Source organism: Aquarana catesbeiana, linkage group LG01 (genome assembly GCF_042186555.1).
Source record: "Aquarana catesbeiana isolate 2022-GZ linkage group LG01, ASM4218655v1, whole genome shotgun sequence".
Taxonomy (NCBI): domain Eukaryota; kingdom Metazoa; phylum Chordata; class Amphibia; order Anura; family Ranidae; genus Aquarana; species Aquarana catesbeiana.
In genome coordinates this window covers 404359187-404382692 of record NC_133324.1, presented here as the reverse complement: position 1 = coordinate 404382692, position 23506 = coordinate 404359187, and the positions used below count along the sequence as shown (strand labels likewise).

The window sequence follows — 23506 nt, the reverse complement described above, 5'->3', positions numbered from 1 at the left end:
GCTGGCACACAGTGGTGCCCCCAGGGCAAGCGGCTTTCTCTGGGGGCACTGCTCGAGAGGGAGGAGCCAGGAGTTTCAGCAAGGGACCCGAAAAGAAGAGTATTGGGGCTGCTCTGTGCAAACCCACTGCACAGAGCAGGTAAGTATAACATAGAGCGGACACGATTAATCGTTAAGAATTCTTTTCCCCTCACGATCTTAACAAAGGCTTTTCCCGATTCTATGCAGAGTTCTCTGCTCAAGCCGACAGCTGTCAAAAAAATAAAAAAAACAGTTAGTGGCCAAGTTTTACAACATTCCTCAGCTGCTGAGCTAACTATAAACATTGTAACATTTTATACATTAGATCAAAGAAATTAACTTCAGTCTGTAAATGAGGGAAGTTTAACCACTTAAAGACTAAACCTTTTTCTGACACTTGTTGGTTTGAAGTTAAAATCATTATTTTTTGCTAGAAAATTATGTAGAACTTCCAAACAATATATATATATATATATATATATATATATATATATATATATATATATATATATATATATATATATTTTAGCAGAGACCCTAGAGAATATAATGGTTGTTTTTGCTATATGTTATGTCACACTGTATTTACGCAGCGGTCTTTCAAATGCCATTTTAAAAAAAAGAAAACTACACTTTAACCACTTGCCAACCGGCTCACGCTGATATACTTCGGCAAAGTGGCACGGGTGCGTAAAGTCATGTACCCGTACGTCGCTGTGTCATCAGTGGCTAGTGGGCGCGTGTGCCTGCTGCGCTCCGTGGGTCCCACGGACTTGATGTCCGCCAGTGCCCCCAATTGTGAGACGGAGAGGCAGAACTATGTAAACAAGGCATTTCCCTGTTCTGTCTAGCAGCATGACAGGGATCTACTGCTCCCAGTGATCGGGAACAGCGATCTCTGTCATGTGCTAGTGAGCCCATCCCCCTACAGTTAGAACACGCCCAGGGAGCACACTTAACCCCTTGAGCGCCCCCTAGTGTTTAACCCCTTCCCTGCCAGTGACATTTACACAGTAATCAGTGCATTTTTATAGCACTGATCGCTGTATAAATGCCAATGGTCCCAAAATAGTGTCAAAAGTGTCCGATCTGTCCGATGCAATGTCGCAGTCATAATAAAAATTGCAGATCACCGCCATTACTAATAAAAAAAATAATAAAAATGCCATAAAACTATCCCCTATTTTGTAGACGCGATAACTTTTGCACAAACCAATCAATATACACTTATTGCAATTTTTTTTACCAAAAATATGTAGAAAAATACATATCGGCCTAAACTGAGGACGAAATTATTTTTTTAAATATTTTTTGTGGATATTTATTATAGCAAAAAGTTAAAAAAATTGTTTTTTTTTTCAAAATGTTCGGTCTTTTTTTGTAAATATTGCAAAAAATAAAAACCGCAGAGCTGATCAAATACCACCAAAAGAAAGCTCTATTTGTGGGGAAAAAAAGGACATCAATTTTGTTAGGGTACAACATCGCACGACCGCGCAATTGTCAGTTAAAGCGACGCAGTGCCATATTGCAAAAAAGGGCTTGGTCAGGATTCATGAAGGGGGTAAATCCTTCCGGGGCTGAAGTGGTCAATGAATAAATAAAAAAAAACTAAACAGTAAAGTTAGCTCAATTTTTTGTATAATGTGAAAGATGATGTTATGCTGCGAGAATCGTGATCTTTATTCTAAGCAAAAAAAACGTGATTCTCATTTTTCCCGGAATCATGCAGCTCTAGTAGAACATGTTTGTTATTTAAAAAACAAAGCTTTAATACCACTTTAATGCAGGGAATGCATTAAGGTAAAAAACATTTAGGCTTAAGTACTACTTTAAAGCAAATCTGTCCATTTGCCATAAATAGGCAAAGCACAGGCTTGTTTTATATCAGTGTTTTTTGTTATCATCATCGCTACAGTGATTTACTGTTGCAAATATGACAATCCATGACATCTTGTCAGTTGACCATTATAATTCAATAAAAGTCAAAAACTGGAGGTGTTTTAGGCACTTTGAGTTATATGAAGGATGTAAAATGAAACCCGCTTAATTATTTCGATTAATTTCTGACTTATGCATTTACTCTACTAGGCGACCTTGCAGCTTTAAGGAAATGTTTTGCTTATGTTTAAAGTATACCATAGCAAAATGTAATATTTTAAGCAAACAGCAGAGTATTATGTGCCCTGGAGCTGAGCAAAACAGAAAAGCTTTGACAGATGGAAATCAGATATTGTTTTTTTCTGCAGTATTAAGTGGTGCCTGTTTCTGTCAATCATCAATCATAGTAGTGAAGGCACGTAAATCAGATTGAAGTCGTAATCCTTATTTTCAAAGGGGCCATTTATCAGTGTTATTGTGGGACACACCACAAGGGTTACTTTATAGCTGCAAGCAGGAAACTATCATGGTTTTGGGTTAATTTTATTTTATTTATACATTTTTAAACTGATGATTTATATCGGTTTGCTTTTTTATGCCATTTTCATAACCATTAACTTTAAACTAAACTGTAACATTTATCATAAGTAAGCCATATATTTTCATCCTGGATGTGAAAGAAAGGTCTTCTAATCAATTAGTTCTGCGCCTTTAAAAAAAAAAAAAACTCTTTCAGTGAGGGGTTCTGTATGTAAAATTAAAAACTTGAAGATGATATGGCTATTTTAAACATTAAACATATATTGTCTATGCTATTTAAAAGAAAAAAAATTAGGTTGTCTCTTTGAAGTCATGAGAAGAATATGGATGCTACTACTGCTGACTTCCTTCTGAAAAGCATAGTTGTTTGGCTTTTAAATGTACTTTCTGTACCCACAGCAAGTTTTGTGTCACTGGCTGGATCAAGTATGTAAGTCAGAAAAGTGAGAAAAAAAAATTGCTCAACTACTCTAAGTAATGACATGTATGGGCACGAGAAAGCCACCATGACAGTCATTGAATCAGAAAAGGGCTGGCGACTTGGATGCTCTTGAATAAAAGTCCTTTATTGGGTTACATGGGTACACGGGTACAGGTTACACTGTCTCATTTCGGCTAAGAAGCCTTCATCAAAGCATGACAGTCAGACAACTAGCTTTTTTAAAAGTTGCGTCTAACCATGCCAACTTCCATTTTCTCTCATGATAGTTTCCATTAGATGATAAGAGTTGGATAACCTCTTAGCCTAGGTTCATACATATGCGGTGCAGGAAACCTAGCAATACCTACGTGTTTTCCACTCTGCATTGCAAAGTTACCATCACCCCAAACACATTGCAAATGCAGTGCGGTTTGCCTGCACCGGATGGCATGCTACAAAACAACTATGCATTTCTTTGGTGCGATCTGAGCCCATTCAAATGAATGGCAAGGCACTGGACTGCATGTGAATTGTACAGGAATGGGGTGCTGTCCCTGGGTGATTCACATACGGGTTATACTGTGAACCCTGGGACTTAAACATAAAAATACTCCCTCCAGGCCCTCTATATCATCTTAGAGTGAAAAATACTTATTTTTAAAAAGAGAAAATGATGCCTGGCAGTCACGCCCTGGATTACACCTCTTTAATCAATGCAAGCGCCCTGTAAACCAAGGCTTTTATTGACTCCTGTCTTTTTTTGCCAACACACAGGTTGACGGGAATAAATGATTTAACCAATTAATTAGGACTGCCAGGCACATATGCAAAATTAAGAGGGGGCCTGCTGTGCTTGTGTTTCTGTGGAAGCCTTTAAGGAGGAAGGGCTACATTCAAGCAGTGGCGGCTGGTGCTCTATTTTTTTTGGGGAGGGGCAGCGGTCAAACCCCTCATTGCTCGGTCGATCGGCGAACAAACCTCCCCCCCAGTCGCTCATCCTTCCGCCCATCAGCCCCGCATTTACCCCATCAAGGTCGCGGGCAGCTTTGGCGGCTTCCCCCTGCATATCCCCCTTGGTGCTTCCCCCCATGCGCCCTGCCAATATGGTCACTTCTCCTCTCGGCCAATCGGGTCTCAAGACCCGCTTCCTGGTTGTCTGAGAGGAGTAGCAGGAAGACAATAGCGAATATTAATTCACTTTTGTCACACAACGCTCTGCGCCCTGAGCCGACCCTTTTTTTTAAGCCAATTAAAGCCTCAGGCTCTAATCATGTGATTCATAAAAAAACCCATTGAAATCCATGTGTCCGGTGCATGTAGATTAGGGTCTGGGCACATGGATTGGGGGGCAGCGCCCTTGCACGCCTAATGGAGTGGCCCCCACTGCATTCAAGCCATATCTACTCTCAATGTATTGATTTCTATATACACTATATACAGTACAGTATGTCCCAAGTTAGGGCTTGTTTACACTTGTGGCAGCCTTCTACTGCCCCTCTGAAAAGTAATCCCCGGTGGTTGGTAGCCATCTGGGAGGCAGTATGGTGCCTCCTCACCACCTGTTTTAAATCTGAAGAGCTTGCAGGGCAATTGTGCCATGGGCCCATTCAAAATTGGAAATATAAAAGCATTACAACTGCTGCATGTGTACAGCCCCCTCCGGCCACTGTGTATGAATTAGCCCTTAGACTAGACTCGGGCACCATACTTTGCAGAGGGGCCTTGGTAGCATATTATGGCTTCTCATATATTAGAAAATGCAACAAAAAGCCTTGTTTCAAGTTGATTAAACGGTTTAGACAATATTTTTAGACAATATACTTAGCTAGTAAGTGTACTAGGTAATTTTTTTTTTTTTTTTTTATTGTATGGTTCTGTCGACTGCCCTACCCAATGGTCCACGTGGTTGCTGATTTTGCTTTGCTAGCTTTATAGAAACCTGATCACTAAGCTGTCTAGGGCCTAGAAGGAGTATATTTATTTCTTATAGGTAATCCTACATTTATTTTTTAATTTTTAAACATGACTGTTAGGGGGAGATTTACTAAAACTGAAGCACTCGGAATCTGGTGCAGCTGTGCATGGTAGCCAATCAGCTTCTAAATTCAGCTTGTTCAATTAAGCTTTGACAATAAAGCCTGGAAGCTGATTGGTTTCTATGCAGAGTTACGCCAGATTTTGTACTCTCCAGTTTTAGTAAATCTCCCTCTTAGTGTTCATTATAGTTTGAAAATCAAGCAACTCTCCTATGTGCACTGCCGAATAGGAATATACATGGGCATGGACAAAATAAAAATACAAACATAGATCATCAGGGCATCAATCTATTGTCAAGGGTTAGGACAGGGTTTATGTATATAATATACAGTATCTGCATCTGTGTGTCTATTTTCTTTGCTGATTAATTTCTGTACTGTTTGGATATTTAAACATTTTTTCATGTATTATTTTTTATGTTACTATATTTGCATGTTGTATTATTTTTATTGTTACTGTATTTGCATGTTTTTAATGTGAAATCTTTTTTTTTTTTTTTTTTTTTAATATATCATTAATAGCTTAGGGTAAATAAGGTATTATAAACACCAGCAGATGTTTAAAGACTCACTGCTTTATGATACATAAATAAAGACACATTGAGACAGCAAGACAATAGGAGATGAAGTATATTGATTACTAGAGAATGTGTTATGTAGTGGAAAGTGCACATGGCATGCAAAGTAAAGCTATGCCTGGCATGTTTTTCCAGAATTCTTGCATTCCTCTTTTAATGAAAATGCTTCCGTTTTGAGAGAGTATTTATACACTTTAATATTCTTAATATATTCAAACTGCATCCTCCGTCAGTGTTCCAGAATCCTCTTTTACAGAAATGTTCTAAGGTCCACTTTAGATTGTAAACATTATCACTCCACTTAATCAACATTGATTTCTATTTTTCTTTTTTTTTACCCCTTAACAGATGTGTTTCTCTCAGGACAACCAAATGGGAACACTTTAACAACTGGGAAACTTACCTTGTACCCACATATTAGAAGAGTAGTACGACAGAAGCAAAATGAATGGAAGAACTTGCAATATGAACCACAGAGCAACTGGCACCCCTCAGGGACCTGGAATAATCAGTGGACAGCAGATACCACCCATTAGAGTACACACAGGGACTCCATGTCCATCTTCTAACAGTGCAACCCCAAGTCCAGCTAATGGGAACCTGTACATAAAAATGCCTCTTGGAGGTGGCGTAGCACCTCAGAGCAGTGAAAGCACTATTCACTTACCTGCTATAAGTCCAAGGCGGCAAGTCATAACTAATGGGAAGCCAATTTTCCAAGTGCCACAGGCACCAAATCTGCAGCCGTCCTCATCATGCAAGACAAAGCAGCTGGAATATGGTCCACCATTTTCTGTGAGCTGTTTAAAAGGTTAGTACTAATGAAATAAATAGAATATAGAAGCAACCGCAATTGTAATATAAGTTTTTTTTTCCCATTATTTAAATCTATTGAGGTTGTTTTACTAAAACTGGAGAGTGCAAAATCTGGTGCAGCTGTGCATGGTAGCCAATCAGCTCCTAACTTCAGCTTGTTCAATTAAGCTTTGACAAAAATACCTGGAAGCTGATTGGTTTATATGCAGAGCTGCACCAGATTTTGCACTCTCCAGGTTTAGTAAAGCAACCCCACTTTAACCACATAAGGACCGATCCTCTTTCTGAGATTTGGTGTTTACAAGTTAAAAACTTTTTTTTTTTTGCTAGAAAGTTACTTAGAACTCCCAAACATTATATATATTTTTTTCTAACACCCTAGAGAATAAAATGGCAGTCGTTGCAATACTTTGTCACAGCAGCGGTCTTACAAGCGCACTTTTTTTGGAAAAAATACACTTTTTTGCATTAAAAAATAAGAAAAACAGGAAAATTCTCCGCGTTATCATAAACCCCCCAAAATTAGCAGCAGTTCAACTGTGGGCAAAGCACAACAACAAGAAAAAACAAAAGAAAAAAAACTGCACTGTAAAATAAAAATTGCAAAAACTGAACATGTGCAATAAAATAAATATGAATATAAAGAAGCCCCAAAATGTGTCAAAAACACATCAAATTTAAATGTAATTAGTGTAGTCCATAAGTATAGAAGAAGTGAGAGGAATCCTCTGGTAGTTCTCTGTGAGAGTCAGGTGAGAGAGTGGGATGACAGACACACCCTGCACAGTGATCCTCCACCACCAAACATATGTGCTTACCAGATAGAAGGCACAATAAGGCACGTCTCGGGATGATATCCAGGTCAGGCAATGCACCACTTATCCAAATAATGCTAAGGATGGTAAGCATGTAAACATGGGTCTTGATAACCAGCATACGATCTCCCTCCGTGAACATGGCTCCAATCAGACCATACCACGAATCAACCACATAGAAGTAGAAGAAAGGCAGCCATAGCGTAAATCCAATAAGACGGTTTATTTAAAATAAGATAAAACACTTACAAAACTGCAGCTAAAAAGAGCATTCGCCAAGCCGGCAAGCGAGCGCCCGTTCAGAGATGAGTGCGATGACGTCAGAACGTCGACCTCCCACAGTGGATACTGGGATACCACTTACAGTGAACTTGTAGTGCAAAGTGGATTAGCCTTTTCGTAAATAACCCCCATAGTGTGTACCAGGCTTTACTTATATCCAGCCACCCACTTTGTAGCTGAGTCAGATCATGGTATAAACATTTTTACCAAAGTTAGCAATTTTGTTATTTAGTATTATTTCATATAGATGGCATGTATATGTTTACATTCCTTTTATGTGCACTATGGAGGTTATTTACTAAAGGCAAATCCACTTTGCACTACAAGTGCAAACTACAAGTGCAAAGTGCACTTGAAATTGCACTGAAAGTGCACTTGGAGTTGCAGTCGCCGTAGATCCGAGGGGGACATGCAAGGAAAATAAAAAACAGCATTTTAGCTGTTTTCCTCTCATTTCAGATCTACTCCTCAGATTTACAGCGACTGCACTTCCAAGTGTACTTTCAGTGCAATTTTAAGTGCACTCTGCACGTGTAGTTTGCACTTAGTCACCTTTCACACTGGGGTGGGAGGTGCATCGACGATAAAGCGCCGCTATTTTTTTACCGTCGTTTTAACGGTGGTATTCGGCTGCTAGCGGGGCGGTTTTACCCCCCGCTAGCGGCCGAGAAGGGGTTAAAAAACCACCACAAAGCCGCTTTGCTGGCGGTATAGCCGCGGTGCCCCATTGGTTTTAATGGGCAGGAGCGGTATACACATCGCTCCTTCACCGCTCCAAAGATGCTGCTTGCAGGACTTTTTTCCCATCCTGCTAACGCACCGCTCCAGTGTGAAAGCCTTTGGGGCTTTCACATTGGAGACAAAGCAGCGGCACTTTTAGGGCGCTTTGCAGGCGCTATTTTTAGCGCTGTGGCGCCTGCAAAGCGCCCCAGTGTGAAAGGGGTCTTAGTGTACTTTTACACGTAGTGCAAAGTGGATTTGCCTTTCGTAAGTACCCCCAATGTAAGTTTCAGCAACCCACTTTATGATTTCTACTTTTCACCGCTTTGCCTCATTAGCTACTGGCATTTACTACTCAAGCAGTTAAATAGTCAGCTCTAAATGGAAGTTAACTCAACTACCTGATCATCTGTATCAATCAAGACATTGATAGTGAGCATCCCTGGAGTTTTTGATTTTCACATGAGAACAACAGAGCTATTAGGCTCCATGCATACAGGACATTCAAAAAAGTCTTTCTGGATGTTGGATTGCTGGCAGGAAAATGCTGCTTTAAAAACACGCTTTTAACACGCGTTTTTCAGAGTCAGTGTTTTTGCGAGTTTTTTTTGTAAATTACACCCAGCTTACATTCAGCTCTGCAATGTAAAAAACACTGACAAAAGCGCATTTATGAGCGTTTATGTGCCTCTATGCGCGTTTTTCAGCGTTCAGTGTTTCTTGTGGTCAGAAGAACTGCTCTTGAATGCGATTTTAGGGCATTCAGACGACAGCCCATAAACTCCTCTGCTGATAAACTTCAAAAAACTTCCATGTGTGCATGGACACATAGGATAGCATAGAGGGGAGTTTAAGGGCTGTTTAAAAAAAACGCCCAAACTTCCAAAAACGTCAGGTTATCAGCTTCAGTGTGCATGAGGCCTTAGGAGCCAGCGGTTCCCAGTAACCTCCAGTCCAGTGGATGCTGCATGTCTTCTCTCTATGGAGCCAGTTCTCATTCCAGCATTTCTCTCTTTCAGCGGGGTGCACTATCTTTAGGCACATCTAGGCCAGACGCTATTCTACAACCTAATTAAGGAACTGCAGTTCAGGCATGGTTCCGATCTCTGTAATGTTACCAAGCTACAAATTGTCATTTTGCTTAGTGTCCTTAGAAGGTTCCTGATAGCCCTTGCAAACTTTGTGCTGGGAATCCTCCTTGTTAACTGGTCTATCAGTTTTCAAGCTAAGCTTTTATTTGATATTTGTGCTTCAGTTACTTGTCTGCTAATTAGCTGTCACTGGTAGGGTAATCATGAGAGCTGCAAACTGTAAAGTTGAATATACACGATTAGATTATCAGACAAATAATTGTCCACTATTTTTGCATTCTAGTCTCCATATTGAAAACGAAGAGTTTTCTAAAGTACGAAAATTCGCATACGACAGGATAAAAATTCTGAAGTGATGTATTGTATTTGTATTGTATGTACAGTTTGGACGAAAACTGTACTGATTAAATGAAAATCGTACGATCTGTTATCATACAACAAAAGTTTTCGTGTTTGTCCCTTCAAATAATTTCAGACGAAAGCTGTGTACTAAAGATCAGATTATTGTACAATCACTTCTTAAGCGGTACCATTTTCTGATCGTGTGTACAGGGCTTAAGTGCCACAGTTTGATCATCTTATCATCTTGCAGGGGTCTCTAAGAACACTTGCATACCATGCCTAAAGCCTGGTACACACTTATGCCGCATACACACGATCGGGATTTTGGTCAGAAAAAGATATGATGGCTTTTCCGACGGGATTCCACTCAAGCTTGCCTTGCATACACATGGTCACATAAAAGTTTGCTGAACTTTCGACCGTCAAGAATGCGGTGACGTACAACACTACGACGAGCCAAGAAAATGAAGTTCATTGCTTCCGAGCATGCGTTGAATTGTTTCCGAGCATGTGTAGGAATTTTGCGCGTCGGAATTGCTACAGACGATCGCATTTTCGGATAGGAACTTTTTACCACCGAAAAATTGAGAACCTGCTCTCAATCTTTTGCTGGCTGGAATTCGGCCAGCAAAAGTCCGATGGAGCATACACACGGTCGCATTTTCCGTCCAAAAGCTCTCATTGGTCTTTTGCTGGCCGAATTTCCGATCGTGTGTACGCGGCATAACAGTTTTTTTTCCAGCTGGGTTGCATGAAAAAAACCTGACAGTTCCGGTCGGAGCTGCTGTACTAACCATCCGACAATAGTATAGCGATCTCCCCCCGCTGAGCTGTTGCTTTCTGACGGTGGACCCCCCCCCAGCCAGAACACTCCAATCAACGCTCTCTGACAATTGGGAGTCGGTCGGTCGGCTGCTGGTTTTCTAGCTTCTGTTGGACAAACCGACATACACACGGCCCGGTTTTCTTTTGAACCGGCAAATGTCTCATGACGTGTGTACGGGGCTTCAGGGTGTATATTTCCTTAATGATATATTCTCTATAGCAGCACAATACTATATATACAATATACAGTATATTCAGTGTAACCATGTTGTTCTCATTGTTATTATTGGATACTCATTCAGCCTAATTATTTAATGCATAACTACAGATTTCCCCTATAAACATGCCAGTAACTGCTTCCACACTGTATGTTCTGTGGAATAAGTTCAAGATTTTTTTTTTTCTTTCAAGAACACACCAGGTAGTTATTAGATCCCTCTTTTTTGCTGCCTATAACAGCTTTACAGCAGGGTTTCTAAGCAGAGGCATTGTTCGTTCTTTATATCTAAGTACTTTAGATGTGTCATATTTCATTTAAAATGAGTCTCTAAACATGTGATTCATTCTTACTGGGCTTGTTCAGAAAAAAAGGGCTAAGAACAGTGAGAATGCACAATGTACAAAAATCCATGTCAACCAATCATAATTCACTTTTCTGGAGTTAGATCAGTTAAGGCATGATATCTGATTCCTATGGGTGGCTGCTCTCTGCACATCCTCGTTGCTCCATGACCTGTGTTAATGAATATACTTACAAGAGCCAGACAGTCATTTAGATGTAGTCCAGATTTGTTTTCTTTTTAATAGAGCAGAAAGGCTAGAAAAGTAAAATGCTTATGAAATTAACATGGGCTGCCTAACTGTAGTATATGGGAAAGTGCTGTCCTTCCAAAACTTCAGGCTATTTACTGTAAATACAAGGAGTAGAAGAATATATAGCAGGTTTAGGTGATTTATATACAAACAGTAGTAAGACATCAGAGTTAAAGTGGGGTTCCACCCAAATTTTGAACAATATCTGTATGTATTCTCTTCCTTGCCTAGATACTGACATGCCGTTTAAAAAAATTTAAATCGCCGTAATTACCTTTTATTTTTCTATTCTTCTTTGCACTTCCTGGTTCTCCTCCCGTGGGAGTAGGCGTGTTTCTAGCCTCTCCCAGACTCCTGGGAGCTAGTCTCAGGCTTCCCAGGATGCCACTGAGCATGTGCGGGAACGAGCCGTGAATGCTGGGAGCACAGCATTCACCACATCCAGGAAATAAATGCTTGTGGGCTTCAAATGCCCACAATGAAGATGGAAACCGCCTGCAGTGAATAATATAAGTTATTCTTTCCGACTAAATCTGACACAGGTGGACATATTACACACAATATGTGAGTATGTAATGCTGAGAAGAAAAGTTTGTGAATGAACTCAAAAAAAAAATACGATAGATAGGTGGACCCCCGCTTTAAAGACTCCAATGAGTACACTGCCGCTGTAGTGAGCTCAGTTATTCCAATAAGCAAGATGGTGTTTCACGCCACAACTAATATTTGTTCAAATTGCTTATAATATGTGTGTATGTGTGTTCAAACCAAGTGATGTGGGGTGAAAGAGGATGAGGATATTTCAAATCCCTGCTGCTTTTCTCACTAAAGTCAATTAACAAATCTTATGATATAACCTATACATGAGTTATGCATTGGTAATGTTTTAAGTAAACACATAAGCTTTTTGATGTTAATGTATATTCATTTTATATATTTTTAAATCTACAGCTTTGACAGGCTCTATATTCAGTCATCTGTTATACGATGAAAAAACTTTTTCCTGTCTACATATGGGTTTATTTACTAAAGGCAACTCCACTTTGCACTACAAGTGCATTTGGAAGTGCAGTCGCTGTAGATCTGAGGGGAAAAATCTGAAATGAGTGCAAGCTCTGCTGATTTTATCATCCAATCATGTACAAGCAAAAATGCTGTTTTTATTTTTCTTGCATGTCCCCTTCAGATCTACAGCGAGTGCACTTGGTGTGCACAGTGGATTTGCCTTTAGAATAAACCCCTTATGCCGCGTACACATGAGCGGGCTTTTCGACCGGACTGGTCCGACGGACCATTCGACCGTGTGTGGGCTTCATCGGACCTGCAGCAGACTTTTTCAGTCGAAAATCTGACGGACTTTAGATTTGGAACATGTTTCAAATCTTTCCGACGGACTGGAGTCCGGTCGAAAAGTCTGCTCGTCTGTATGCTAGTCCGACGGACAAAAACCGACGCTAGGGCAGTTATTGGCTATTGGCTTTCAACTTCCTTATTTTAGTCTGGTGTACGTCATCACGTACGAATCCGTCGGACTTTGATGTAATCGTGTGTAGGCAAGTCCATTAGTTGGGAAAGTCCGTCGGAAGTCCGCCGAAAGTCCGTCGGATAGACCGTCGGACCAGTCTGGTCGAAAAGTCCGCCCGTGTGTACGTTGCATTAGAGTCTACTAATTGTTCTTGTGTGTTTTCACCCTGTCACATGCTGTCCCAATGGAAATCACAAGCAACCATGCTGCAAAAAGTTCACAGGCATCATGTACTGTTACCACCTACAAGAATCCTACATTTTGAAATTACATACAGCCACCTCTGGACTGAGTGCATATAGATAGGAAATGGCTGCAGGCAATGTTGATATACAGCAAAGGATGAAAAAAGTTTGGGCCCCCAAGCTGCTATTGCCTATCATTTGGTTTGGTTTTGCACAGTGCAGCAGCAGCAAAATACCAAGGGAGGCAGTCCTGTCTTTCTCGGCCCTTGTCATATGCCACAGCTGAACGGAGGAGTTCCCCTCAATATGAGCTGCAGTCTAGTGAGTGAGTTTAAGGGCAGGATGAGGGAGATCTGTACGGGAAGGGGGGTCTGTGCTGAAAGGTGGGGTCTATACTGGATGGGTGGGCTGAAAGGGAAAGGGGTAGGCTGTGCTGAGGGGTGGGCTGGGTGTGGGGGCTTTTTACTAGGGGTCTGCACTGATAAGGAAGATCTGTGGGCATAAGACAGATGGTCTAGAATGGAAAGGAAGTATAATATATCTGGTTATGGATGCAGACTATAAGGGATTTTTCTTTTTACTTTTTTGCCAATTCAATAGGTAATACCTTTCAGATTATGATTGCTGATCGCGTGCCAAGGTTAATTTTGATCTATGTAAAGATTACTCTCAAAGAAGAGCCCTTGTAGCTTACCCTTCCTGATAATACAGGTATGGCCATTGCTGACCTACATAAAATGCTAGTTGCCTCAAAAATGTTTTTTAAGTCAATAACACAAAACAAACATAGCACTAATCAGGGCTGAATTAAACCAGCACTCCTTGTCATGTCCTGGTTCAATACTGAAACCAGTGGGTCAGAATGACAGACAGGAAAATAGTATTTTCAAAAGGAGACTATGACTGTTCGATTATTCAAATTGAATTCTTTGCAGTCTTTTTCACTGATGTCAACGTGGTTTTCATTACATTTGTGTCCAGTTCTTTCCTTTATGTATAGTTTCAGTTGGTTAATTCTGTTATGAACAATGGTAGATCAACTGTCACAATCCAGCATTGATTCATAGTATTTTAGTGACCAAAGATTATACGATTATGGTTGAATAATACAGGCTATTTCTGTTAGCAGTAACCATATACTCATCAACACTAGACTTGGTAATCTTTTTACAGGAAAGGGGACAAAAATATTTGCATTCAAAAACTGCCACTGACAAAGTAGTATATCAGGATCTCTGGAATTCTATAAATACAAAAAACTTAAAAGAAAGAACAACCCTAGCGCAGTAAATCCCTTAATATGAATATAAAAATTCCAAGAAAACCAATGCACTCACATTTCAAAGTGTGAACACACCTGTATAAAGTGTATGTGTGAATTGAGTAACTGCAATAAATAAATAAAATAGTAATCTGGTAAAGCTGAGCAATCCTCTATTAGCTAGTAAAGGAATCCCATACACCAGTGGATCGATATTAGCAGCGTTCACGTGCCTGTTAACAGATGCTGAAGGTGAAGTGAGGAAAGGATCACCAAGCACCTACAGCTTGCCAAGACAATGTTTAACTTCTTCAGTGTCCTGTAACCATCGGCTTCTCTCCAGGCTGTCTCTCCAGCCACTCCACACTCGTCGGACACAGGCTTGATCGTCAGGGAGGCACAGCTGTAGGTGCTCAGTGATCATTTCCTCGCTTTGCTATTAGCATCTGTTGACAGGCGTGGGAGCGCTGCTGATATCCATCCACTGGTACATGGGATTCCTTCACTGGCGCATAGAGGTGTCCGTTTATGAAGCAGTGATCAGCGGTAATCCCGAGGATCACCGCTGATCACAGTCCATAAACAGTTTATGAAACAGTGATAATCGGGGGAGAACATGTTTGAACTTGTTCTCCCGCCGATTATCTCTACACACGGAGAATCCTCATTGAATGACACAGTAACGGCCAGTTTATGAAGCGGTGATCTCACCGCTTCACTGGCGATCTGTGTCAGAATTCACACTCCCAGGTTCACCATCTCAGAGGTGGTGAATCGGGGAGTGAAGAGGAAATCTGGGGGGATCTGAGGGGGAAGGAGGAAGATTTTTAACTTCCTTATGCCTCGTTCAGACCCCCCAACACTGTAAGCATGTCCCCCTGTCATATTTATGTGTATACATATTTATACATATATACATATAATGTGTATATGTATATATATATCATGTGTGTGTATATACATGTATATATATAGTGTGTGTGTGTGTATACATATGTGTATAATGTAGGGGGACACATTATTTTATTAACATTAATCCACGCCGTTGAGCAGTGATAATTTATCACTGCTTGATAAACTGACATCTGGTGCTGTAATCTCGTAAAGTCTCACGAGATTCCAGTATCAGGGGACGTTCTCCACTATTTGAAGCATTTGTAGATCACTTCACTCCTCCAAAGGTGAAGCGATCTACACCGCTTCATAAACTGGCACACAGAGGAGAAGATTCTTCACTGTGAATGCCGGAGAACGAAGCAGTGAATAGATTTCACTGCTTCATAAACGGACACCAGAGGATTGTTCAGCTTCACCAGATCACTATATACAGTTTCTACATGTGTGTCCACATATCAAAATGCCAGTGCAATGGTTTTATTGGGATTTATATATTCATATGAAGAATTTAATTTGCTATGGTTGCACATTCTTTTTTTTTGTCTATTTAGTCTGTCTATTGCCCAGTGTACTATTGAGAGTTGCAAGGCCCTGGAACTAAACCTGTATATTATTTCAAATTCTTGTTTGGTGATTTGCCATGAACAGTAATGGGACATTTTTTGGTTGTCTATACATTTATTTTATTTCTTGTATTCTCTATACTTTTTTACCTGTGGAAGCACAGGGGAAGGGGGTCCTCTGGTCACTGGAAAATGACCATCCACTGTTTGGCAGTTACATTTTGAACTGTCTCTAATCTGACACATAATTATTCTTAAAAGTGATACTAAAGTTTTGGGGGTTTTTTTCGTTAAAAATAACAAACATGTTATACTTACCTGCTCTGTGTAGTGGTTTTGCATAGAGCAGCCCAGATCCTCCTCTTCTCGGGTCCCTCTTTGGTGCTCCCGGCCCCTCTCTCCTGTTGAGTGACCCCACAGCAACCAGCTTGCTATGGGGGCACCCGAGCCGAGCAGCAGCTCCCTGTGTCCATTCAGACACGAAGCCATGGCCAGGCCCCATCCCCTTTTCTCCTTATTGGCTCACTGACTTTGATTGACAGCAACGAGAGCCAATGGCACCAAGCTACTGTCTCAGCCAATGAGGAGCGGAGTCCCAGACAGCCGAGTCTCTTGTGCAACATCGCTGGATCTAGATGGACCTCAGGCAAGTATTAGAGGGGCTGAGGGGGGCTGCTGCACACAGAAGGTTTTTTATCTTAATGCATAGTATGCATTAAGATAAAGAACCTTTTGCCTTTACAACCACTTTAACTATGCATATTGAAATAGGTTAAAAGATGGATTCTGCAATTCCATTTACAAACATCACAATCTTTCTTATTGTTCCACTGATTCTACATCTGATCCATTTTTTGCAATAACAATTCAAATTCAAGAATTCAAGATTCAAGAATAAATAGGGAATATAATTACCTGTGACATCATCACTACTTGCATCTTGTATTTTGCTGTTATCTTATAGTTTATATAATGGGAGGTAGCACACTTGCACATATGTCCATTCACCCCATTTTTCCATTACACTTTGATACAGCTTTGAATGACAAAAAAGGGCTTTCCTAGATAGACTGCATCTGAATACAGTTGGCCAATGCTAATGCCCACCAAGGAAGTAGAAAACACTAAACCATAACCATAAATCATGCAGTTGAGGAATCAACACATCCCTAACAGGATATAGAATCAAATTATTGAAGGTGGGAAAACCCAATACATTTATTTAATGAACGGATAAAGACAATAAAGGCTTTGTAAATGCAGATAGTTGTTCACACAGGAAATTGAAAGATCGCCCGGGAGGTATTGCACAGTGCTAATACTTTATTGCACAAATGACAGCTGACAGACAAATAAAGCTGGCTATACACTAATAGGTTTTTTTGAACGAAAATTCCTCCAAAAATTAGTTTCAAAGTTCTCTGTACATTCAATGGCTTGACAAATATCATTCAAAAGTAGTTACATTTTTTGTTTGCTTTTAACATTTGATTTTGGAACAAATAGACTTTACTAAACAATAAACACATACAAAGTTAGAAATCCATTCGTTTGAGAATAATTTCCTATCCTACTCCTTCAAATTTTCTCATCACTGCTGTCAAAAACAAACGTTCCTAAAAGAAAACATGAACAAAATTCTACTAGTGTTTTGCCAGCTTTATGCCCTGTACACATGATAGGATTTTCCGATGGAAAATGTGTGATAGGACCTTGTTGTTGGTTCCGACCGTGTGTGGGCTCCATCACACATTTTCCATCAGAATTTCCATCACACAAAGTTTGAGAGCTTGCTATAAAATTTTCCGACAACAAAATCCGTTTTGTGAAATTCCGATCGTGTGTACAAAAATCCGACGCACAAAGTGCCATGCATGCTCAGAATAAATTAAGAGACGAAAGCTATTGGCTACTGCCCCATTTATAGTCCCGACGTACGTGTTTCACGTCACCGCGTTCAGAACAATCGGATTTTCCGACAACTTTGTGTGACTGTGTGTATGCAAGACAAGTTTGAGCCAGCATCCGTTGGAAAAAATCCATGGATTTTGTTGTCGGAATGTCCGATCAATGTCCGACCGTGTGTACAGGGCATTAGAGCATAGCACATGCATTGCTACTCGTCTTCTGCAAAGAAACGGGGAAAGGTGATACAACACACGCCACACACCACCATGAAGTAACGCCTACTTCTTGACCATGCCCATAAGTTCTCACACTTGGACCATGCCCACAAGTTCCCAGCAGGCAGTGTGCTTTGTATGCTTCAATCCCTTCAAGACAAGTGGCCCATGTGGAGCATTTGGCTAAGATCAAGTGTAGTATCTGTTCTTATCAGTTGCCAGGAGGTGGCACTTGCTTCCGTCCCTGATCTACATTGAGGTAGTATCAGGGATAGCGGTGGCTATGCAGAACTTGCTGGTGTAAAGGTAACCTGGAGTGGTTTGTAGCCAAAAGGGAAGCCTACTGATGGGGATGGAGAACCATTGGGTCTGGCCAGAGGGTCGGGTCCCTGGCCTTCTGGCCTAGATTGGGGTAGCTCTAGCTCCAGTCAGTTTTTCAGGGGAGCGGTTAGTATTTCCCGAATGTAATTAGGTAGGAGGGATGGGAGTGACGGTGAGGCCTGATGGTAAAGGGCTCTCCCCAAGCTTCCAGAACTTCAGGCCTTCCTGGCTGGGGTGGAGGCTGCTGTGGTCTGGGTTGGTCGTCAGGGTTGCACGAAAAGCCAGTGGTGAATGTGCCCCTGAAGTGACAGTTCAGGGGTGCTGTACAGTCACAGTGTTCAGGCACTTGGTTTATGGCACCATGGTCACTTCACCACAACACGTTTTTCGCACCTGCCTCTAGGGCCGAGTCTTTTGGCTAGGACCAGGGGAAATTTTTATTCCTGGCCGGAGGGCCGGCCATTGTATTACACAATGGTCACTTTTCACTCTCTCCCACTTCCTTCTCCCCACTTTCTTTTTATTTATCCCCGTGTTTGTCACTTTTTTGTATCTTTTGGTTGATGTTGCACGTTTGTCACAGTGTGATGAGTAGGGTGTGGGCCTACTCTGAAAGTCTTGGGAGGGGGTGGACATAGGCCTTCTGGCTTGGTTCGCCCTCTCTCATGGGGTCTCCCTTTGGGGGAGTTCCACCTAGTACATGGGTGGGCCTGTTTCAGCAGACCTTCCAGAGAACGGGGGTCCGTCTGGTTTCGGCCAGATGGACCTATGTGAAGTACCTCAGTCCCCGTCTGGGGGATCAGGGTAAGGTCTTTCCCTAGTGGAGGATCACCCATTGCACGTTTTTGTGTGTCACTCTTTATGTGTGTGCACTTTTTTTGGCACCGGGTGGAAGTTTTTGTGTGTCTTTTGCACTCCACTGGCTTGAGAGAAGGCTACGCGCTCGGAGCCACTGCTCCTTCAATAGGCCTCATTGGCCTCATTGAGGCCTATTGAAGGAGCAGTGGCTCCGAGCGCATAGCCTTCTCTCAACCTCTCTGCTAGCCCTCCTCCCTGGACGATCCCTCCCCTGGATACCGAACCCGGCAGCAAACGGACGACCTGTGACGTCATGCACGCTTCACGTGCGCTTCACGCCGGCCCCTAGTCTCTTCCTGATGGCCACAGAAGGAGCTCATGGCTGGTAATCCACCTTCTGCAGCCCAGCATCCCTGCAGCGTCACCACCGCAGGATCAGAGGGAACACAGAGGACCACATACCTATACAGATGAGCCTTTTATATGTTTTTATCCTGTAAGTGTGTTTTTACCTGGTGTCATTAAACATCATTTGTTAATACTATACTCAGGTGGCGCTTCCTTTTCTACCCCTCTCTCATCCATCACAGAGCCAGCTCTCTGAGGAAACAGCAGCCGCCTAGCCTACCAGCCTACTTTAACCATTACATTACCGGTTACCACTTAACCCTTGAATTTCCAGCCTGTCTCCTATGGACTAAGTTGCTCAGCCCTTTATATCTCCTGTTATATATGGACTTGTGTGTTTGCGCTTACAGTTACCAATACTCTGTCTACCTATTCCTTAGACAACTGTCTAAGGCTGGCCATACATGGGTCAAATTCTGAACGCATTTTCTTTTTCGAAAATCGTAGCTAAGAATTTTTGTTCAAATTTCGCACACATGAGGTGAAATTGAAGGCTTGGTTGGTGGAATTTTGAAATCACTCGTGGCACCATCAGATCACAAAATGCACACAATTTCTGATTTTTGAAAGAAAATGTATTCGGAATTTGACCCATGTACGGCCTGCATAAGAGGCAGTTTCTTTTTGTTATGTTACCAGGAATAGTAGTGAAGGGGTATTTCCACAACAGAGGACAGACAGACAGACAACATGAATACGATAGGAGTTTTGACCATCCCCTATTCCGTGCACTTCAAAAAAATGTTTTTGGCTATATATTCATTTTAATTCATTAGGTGTTTCTCAATTGTTATTGTTTTAAAAACCAGAATGGTGTAATAAACATGGAGTAAAATACATATAAACATAGGATGGAATTATAAAAAGAAAACATAGATTCTATTGAGTTATAGTAGTTAGTTGAGACATTAGTGCTCTGATTATTCTCAGTGGGTTGGTCTTGTTGGGGTGGTAATTCTCGATGTTTGATTAGAGTATACTGTGACAAAAAGCAGATAAATATAAAGTTGAACAATGTGAATGTAAAATGAGCTCAAACAAAACAAATGTACTTTTTGATTGTTTAAAGCTCTGTTAATTGTTTTCCATATTAGTTCCTTACAAATTAGAAACATGTTTTTGGCTTTGGACAACCTCCAACATTGACAACATTCTGTTTTTATGGATTTTTATTATTATTTTGCTGTTATTTATGTGTTTTTTTTTAGATTGTAGCTTTTGCTGACAGTTTTAACATATAATCAGGCAACTGACATCATTGCTGTGTTATCCAGAGACAAAAAGCCTTCTCTGTAAACAAAGCCTGGTTGTCGTGGTGACCCTCATACCTCATTTGCTCAAGCATGAGGAAACTGTGCGTGTGTGACCATGAGGCGTTTTACAAAGTACATATTAACTAGCTAATAACAAATATAGGCCCTTTATAAAACAACAGTAGTTTAGTGAAAAGGAGGCATACTTACTTTCCATGCCATACATTTTAGAGTTGCCCGTTCTAATATGCAGTGCTTATATTAGCTTGGCTCCCCTCTTTTCTGCTGGCATTTCCCATCTACTGACCACGGGGCTGCCAATGAAAGCAAATGGGTAAACAAATAGCTATTATAATGTCTCTTAAAAGCATTTTAGTTATTAGTTCCTTTTTATGTTCCCAAAAGAAGCACTATCTAATGTTGCACTCTTTTGTAAAGAATATACAATTAATACAGTTTCATTTTATTTTGTAGGATAAAAGCAATAGTAAAATGCTTAGGTAAATGTTGTCAGTAAATTCATAGAAATAAAAATATACAATATTAAAATATAATGTTTAGTGATTCTATAACTCATTTATTTCTTTATTTTTTTTACGATTAAAAGAATTGATTTTAAGTAATGATTGTCTAGATTACATAAACAGTGGGGGGCATAAGGAGAGGTAGAAGGAATTAGGAGAAGTAAAGGGATTAAAAGGATATAAGCAATGATTTATAAAATGTTACATTTGTAAACATTATGGACTGGATAATTAAACAATACATTTCTGATTGTAGATGAATAGGTTGACTGGGTTGATATCAATATGTTGATTATAATATGATGACTCCAAGAGAGTAAATCACCAGCATATAAAAAAGAATTATAAGGCACTATTGAGGTTGTATTTAAATTGCCCAGTAATTCAGTAAGAAAAAACTGGTCATTCCTTCACAGTTGTCTGTTTAACATTTCAGATTCTAAATTAGAGATATCAAAGACAAGATTTTCTAAAAATATTTTTCTTTAATTTTCTTTAATCATGTAGATATGAAATATTTCACATAAATACTACATATCCTTCCATCTAGCCAGCAGATGAAGCACTGGTCAACCTTTCACATTACATTTCAACTATCCTTAACTTAAAGTGATATTTAAGTCTTGTTTTTTTTGTTTATGTTATACTTACCTGCTCTGTGCAGTGGTTTTGCACAGAGCAGCCTGGATCCTCCTCTTCTCGCCAGCAATCCTGGCTCCTCCCTCCTGCTGAGTGCCCTCTCAGCAAGCAGCTTGGTATAGGGGAACCCGAACAGAGCCGCTGCTTTGTGTGTCCATTCAGACTCGGAGCCGCGGCTCGGCCCCGTCCACTCTCTCTCCTCATTGGCTCTCTGACTTTTATTGACAGCAGTGGGAGTCAATGGCGCCAATGAGGATGGAGAGTCCCTGACAGCCGAGACTCTCTCGCAACATCGCTAGATCGGAGGGAGCTCGGGTAAATATTAGGTGGGCTGAGGGGGGGGGGGGGCTGCTGCACACAGAAGATTTTTTTCTCTTAATGCATAGAATGCATTAAGAGAAAAAAAAACGTCTGACCTTAGAACCACTTTAAGTGACTTTGTCACTTGAAAAAAAAAAGCTGCTGGGAGATGTGAAGTGCAGGTAACTAGAGGTCACTCTATGGCTGAACACTGGGTCATTCTGATTAGGCAAAGCTTCCAGGTCCTGCAGGATCCCCTGATGAAGTCACATGGGCGGGACGATACGCGTCAGGACTAAGTGACAGGCATACCAGAAGTGACACGGGAGGAAGAGCTCGCAGCTCGTGGATGTTTTGTTTACGTCAGTTATTGTTGAAAGTGAGTACCTTACCAGCTGTTTTAGGATAAATATCCTAAACGGCATCACACTATCAGAGACTTCTTTTTCTCACACATCATCATTACGGAGGTCATTGGGGGGGACCCCCAGGAAGCACTATCGACTATAGAGATCCACAAGCTGGGCCAATCCTAGCAGGACCCTTGGAGACAGGTGGAAACACATGGATCCTCATATAGAACTATCTATTCAATCCTGTTACCTTACAGCAGTAAGGTGAGAGGCTTGAGAGCACAGAGGTGTCACCATACAGAAAAGGCACTAGTCATTTTATTCACCATGATGAACTATTATCACATTGCACTTTCATTTTTCAGACCCTTAGTGTCTGTTTTTTGAACTTGTCACTATATTATTAATATTTATTTAATTTGCACTACATCTCTGGTCTAATTACCACATCAATTGCTGTACTGTTATGAAGTTGTTGTTTATGTGTGACTAGCACATATGTTTTGGCACTACCTATAGTGTGAACTTATTATTATTGTTTGTTCATTTGCACAGTTATTGAGAATTATTTTTGTATAGTATATTTATGAGAAGCAATTTTGGATATACCACATTTTTTTACAATCCTTTTACAGCATTTATGCTGTATTACACCTTTATTGCATCATTACCTGACAGCGCAGCACCATCATTGCACTAGATAGCATACCCTCTCTCTTTTGCTCTGCCACACATTCTTGTTGGCCCATCACTATGATAGGCTGTATCACTGCCCAGGAGGTTGGAGGGGCAGGCAAGCTCAGTCAGCACCTGAAAGTACCAAAGCTTTGGCAGAATGATCTCGTATTAGGGCAAAGGGTTAGTAATGAAAATTGCTGCTATGTGTAGGCATCTCTAAATGCATTTGAATTGATAGCCACTTTTATAGAAGCAACGTGTTTTATAGAAAATAAATGACTTATCAGAGCATTAACTAATCCTTTTATCAGACAGCTGAGTCCAGTGAGGTCAAAAGCGAGTTGATGTGCTGTGCTATTGCTTTGGATAACTAGTAGAGCTCTGGGAATTCTTTCTCATATAATAAATATTTATTTGTAAAAAAATGTGTATACAGTACAATCTATGAGATACACTGGAGGTTGATTAACTTATAACTTATAAATTGCAGAGTGCAA

The 23506-nt window shown here is 40.7% G+C and overlaps 1 protein-coding gene across 1 annotated transcript in view; it reads left to right on the top strand.

Moving 5' to 3' along the window:
• Positions 1-23506, top strand: part of GLIS3 (GLIS family zinc finger 3) — a 551611-nt gene that overhangs the window by 55978 nt on the left and 472127 nt on the right. Inside the window, exon 2 of the mRNA XM_073634951.1 lies at positions 5826-6288. Within this exon, the coding sequence (XP_073491052.1) occupies positions 5922-6288 (367 nt within the window). The 5' untranslated portion in view covers positions 5826-5921. The remainder of the gene's footprint in view (positions 1-5825; positions 6289-23506) is intronic.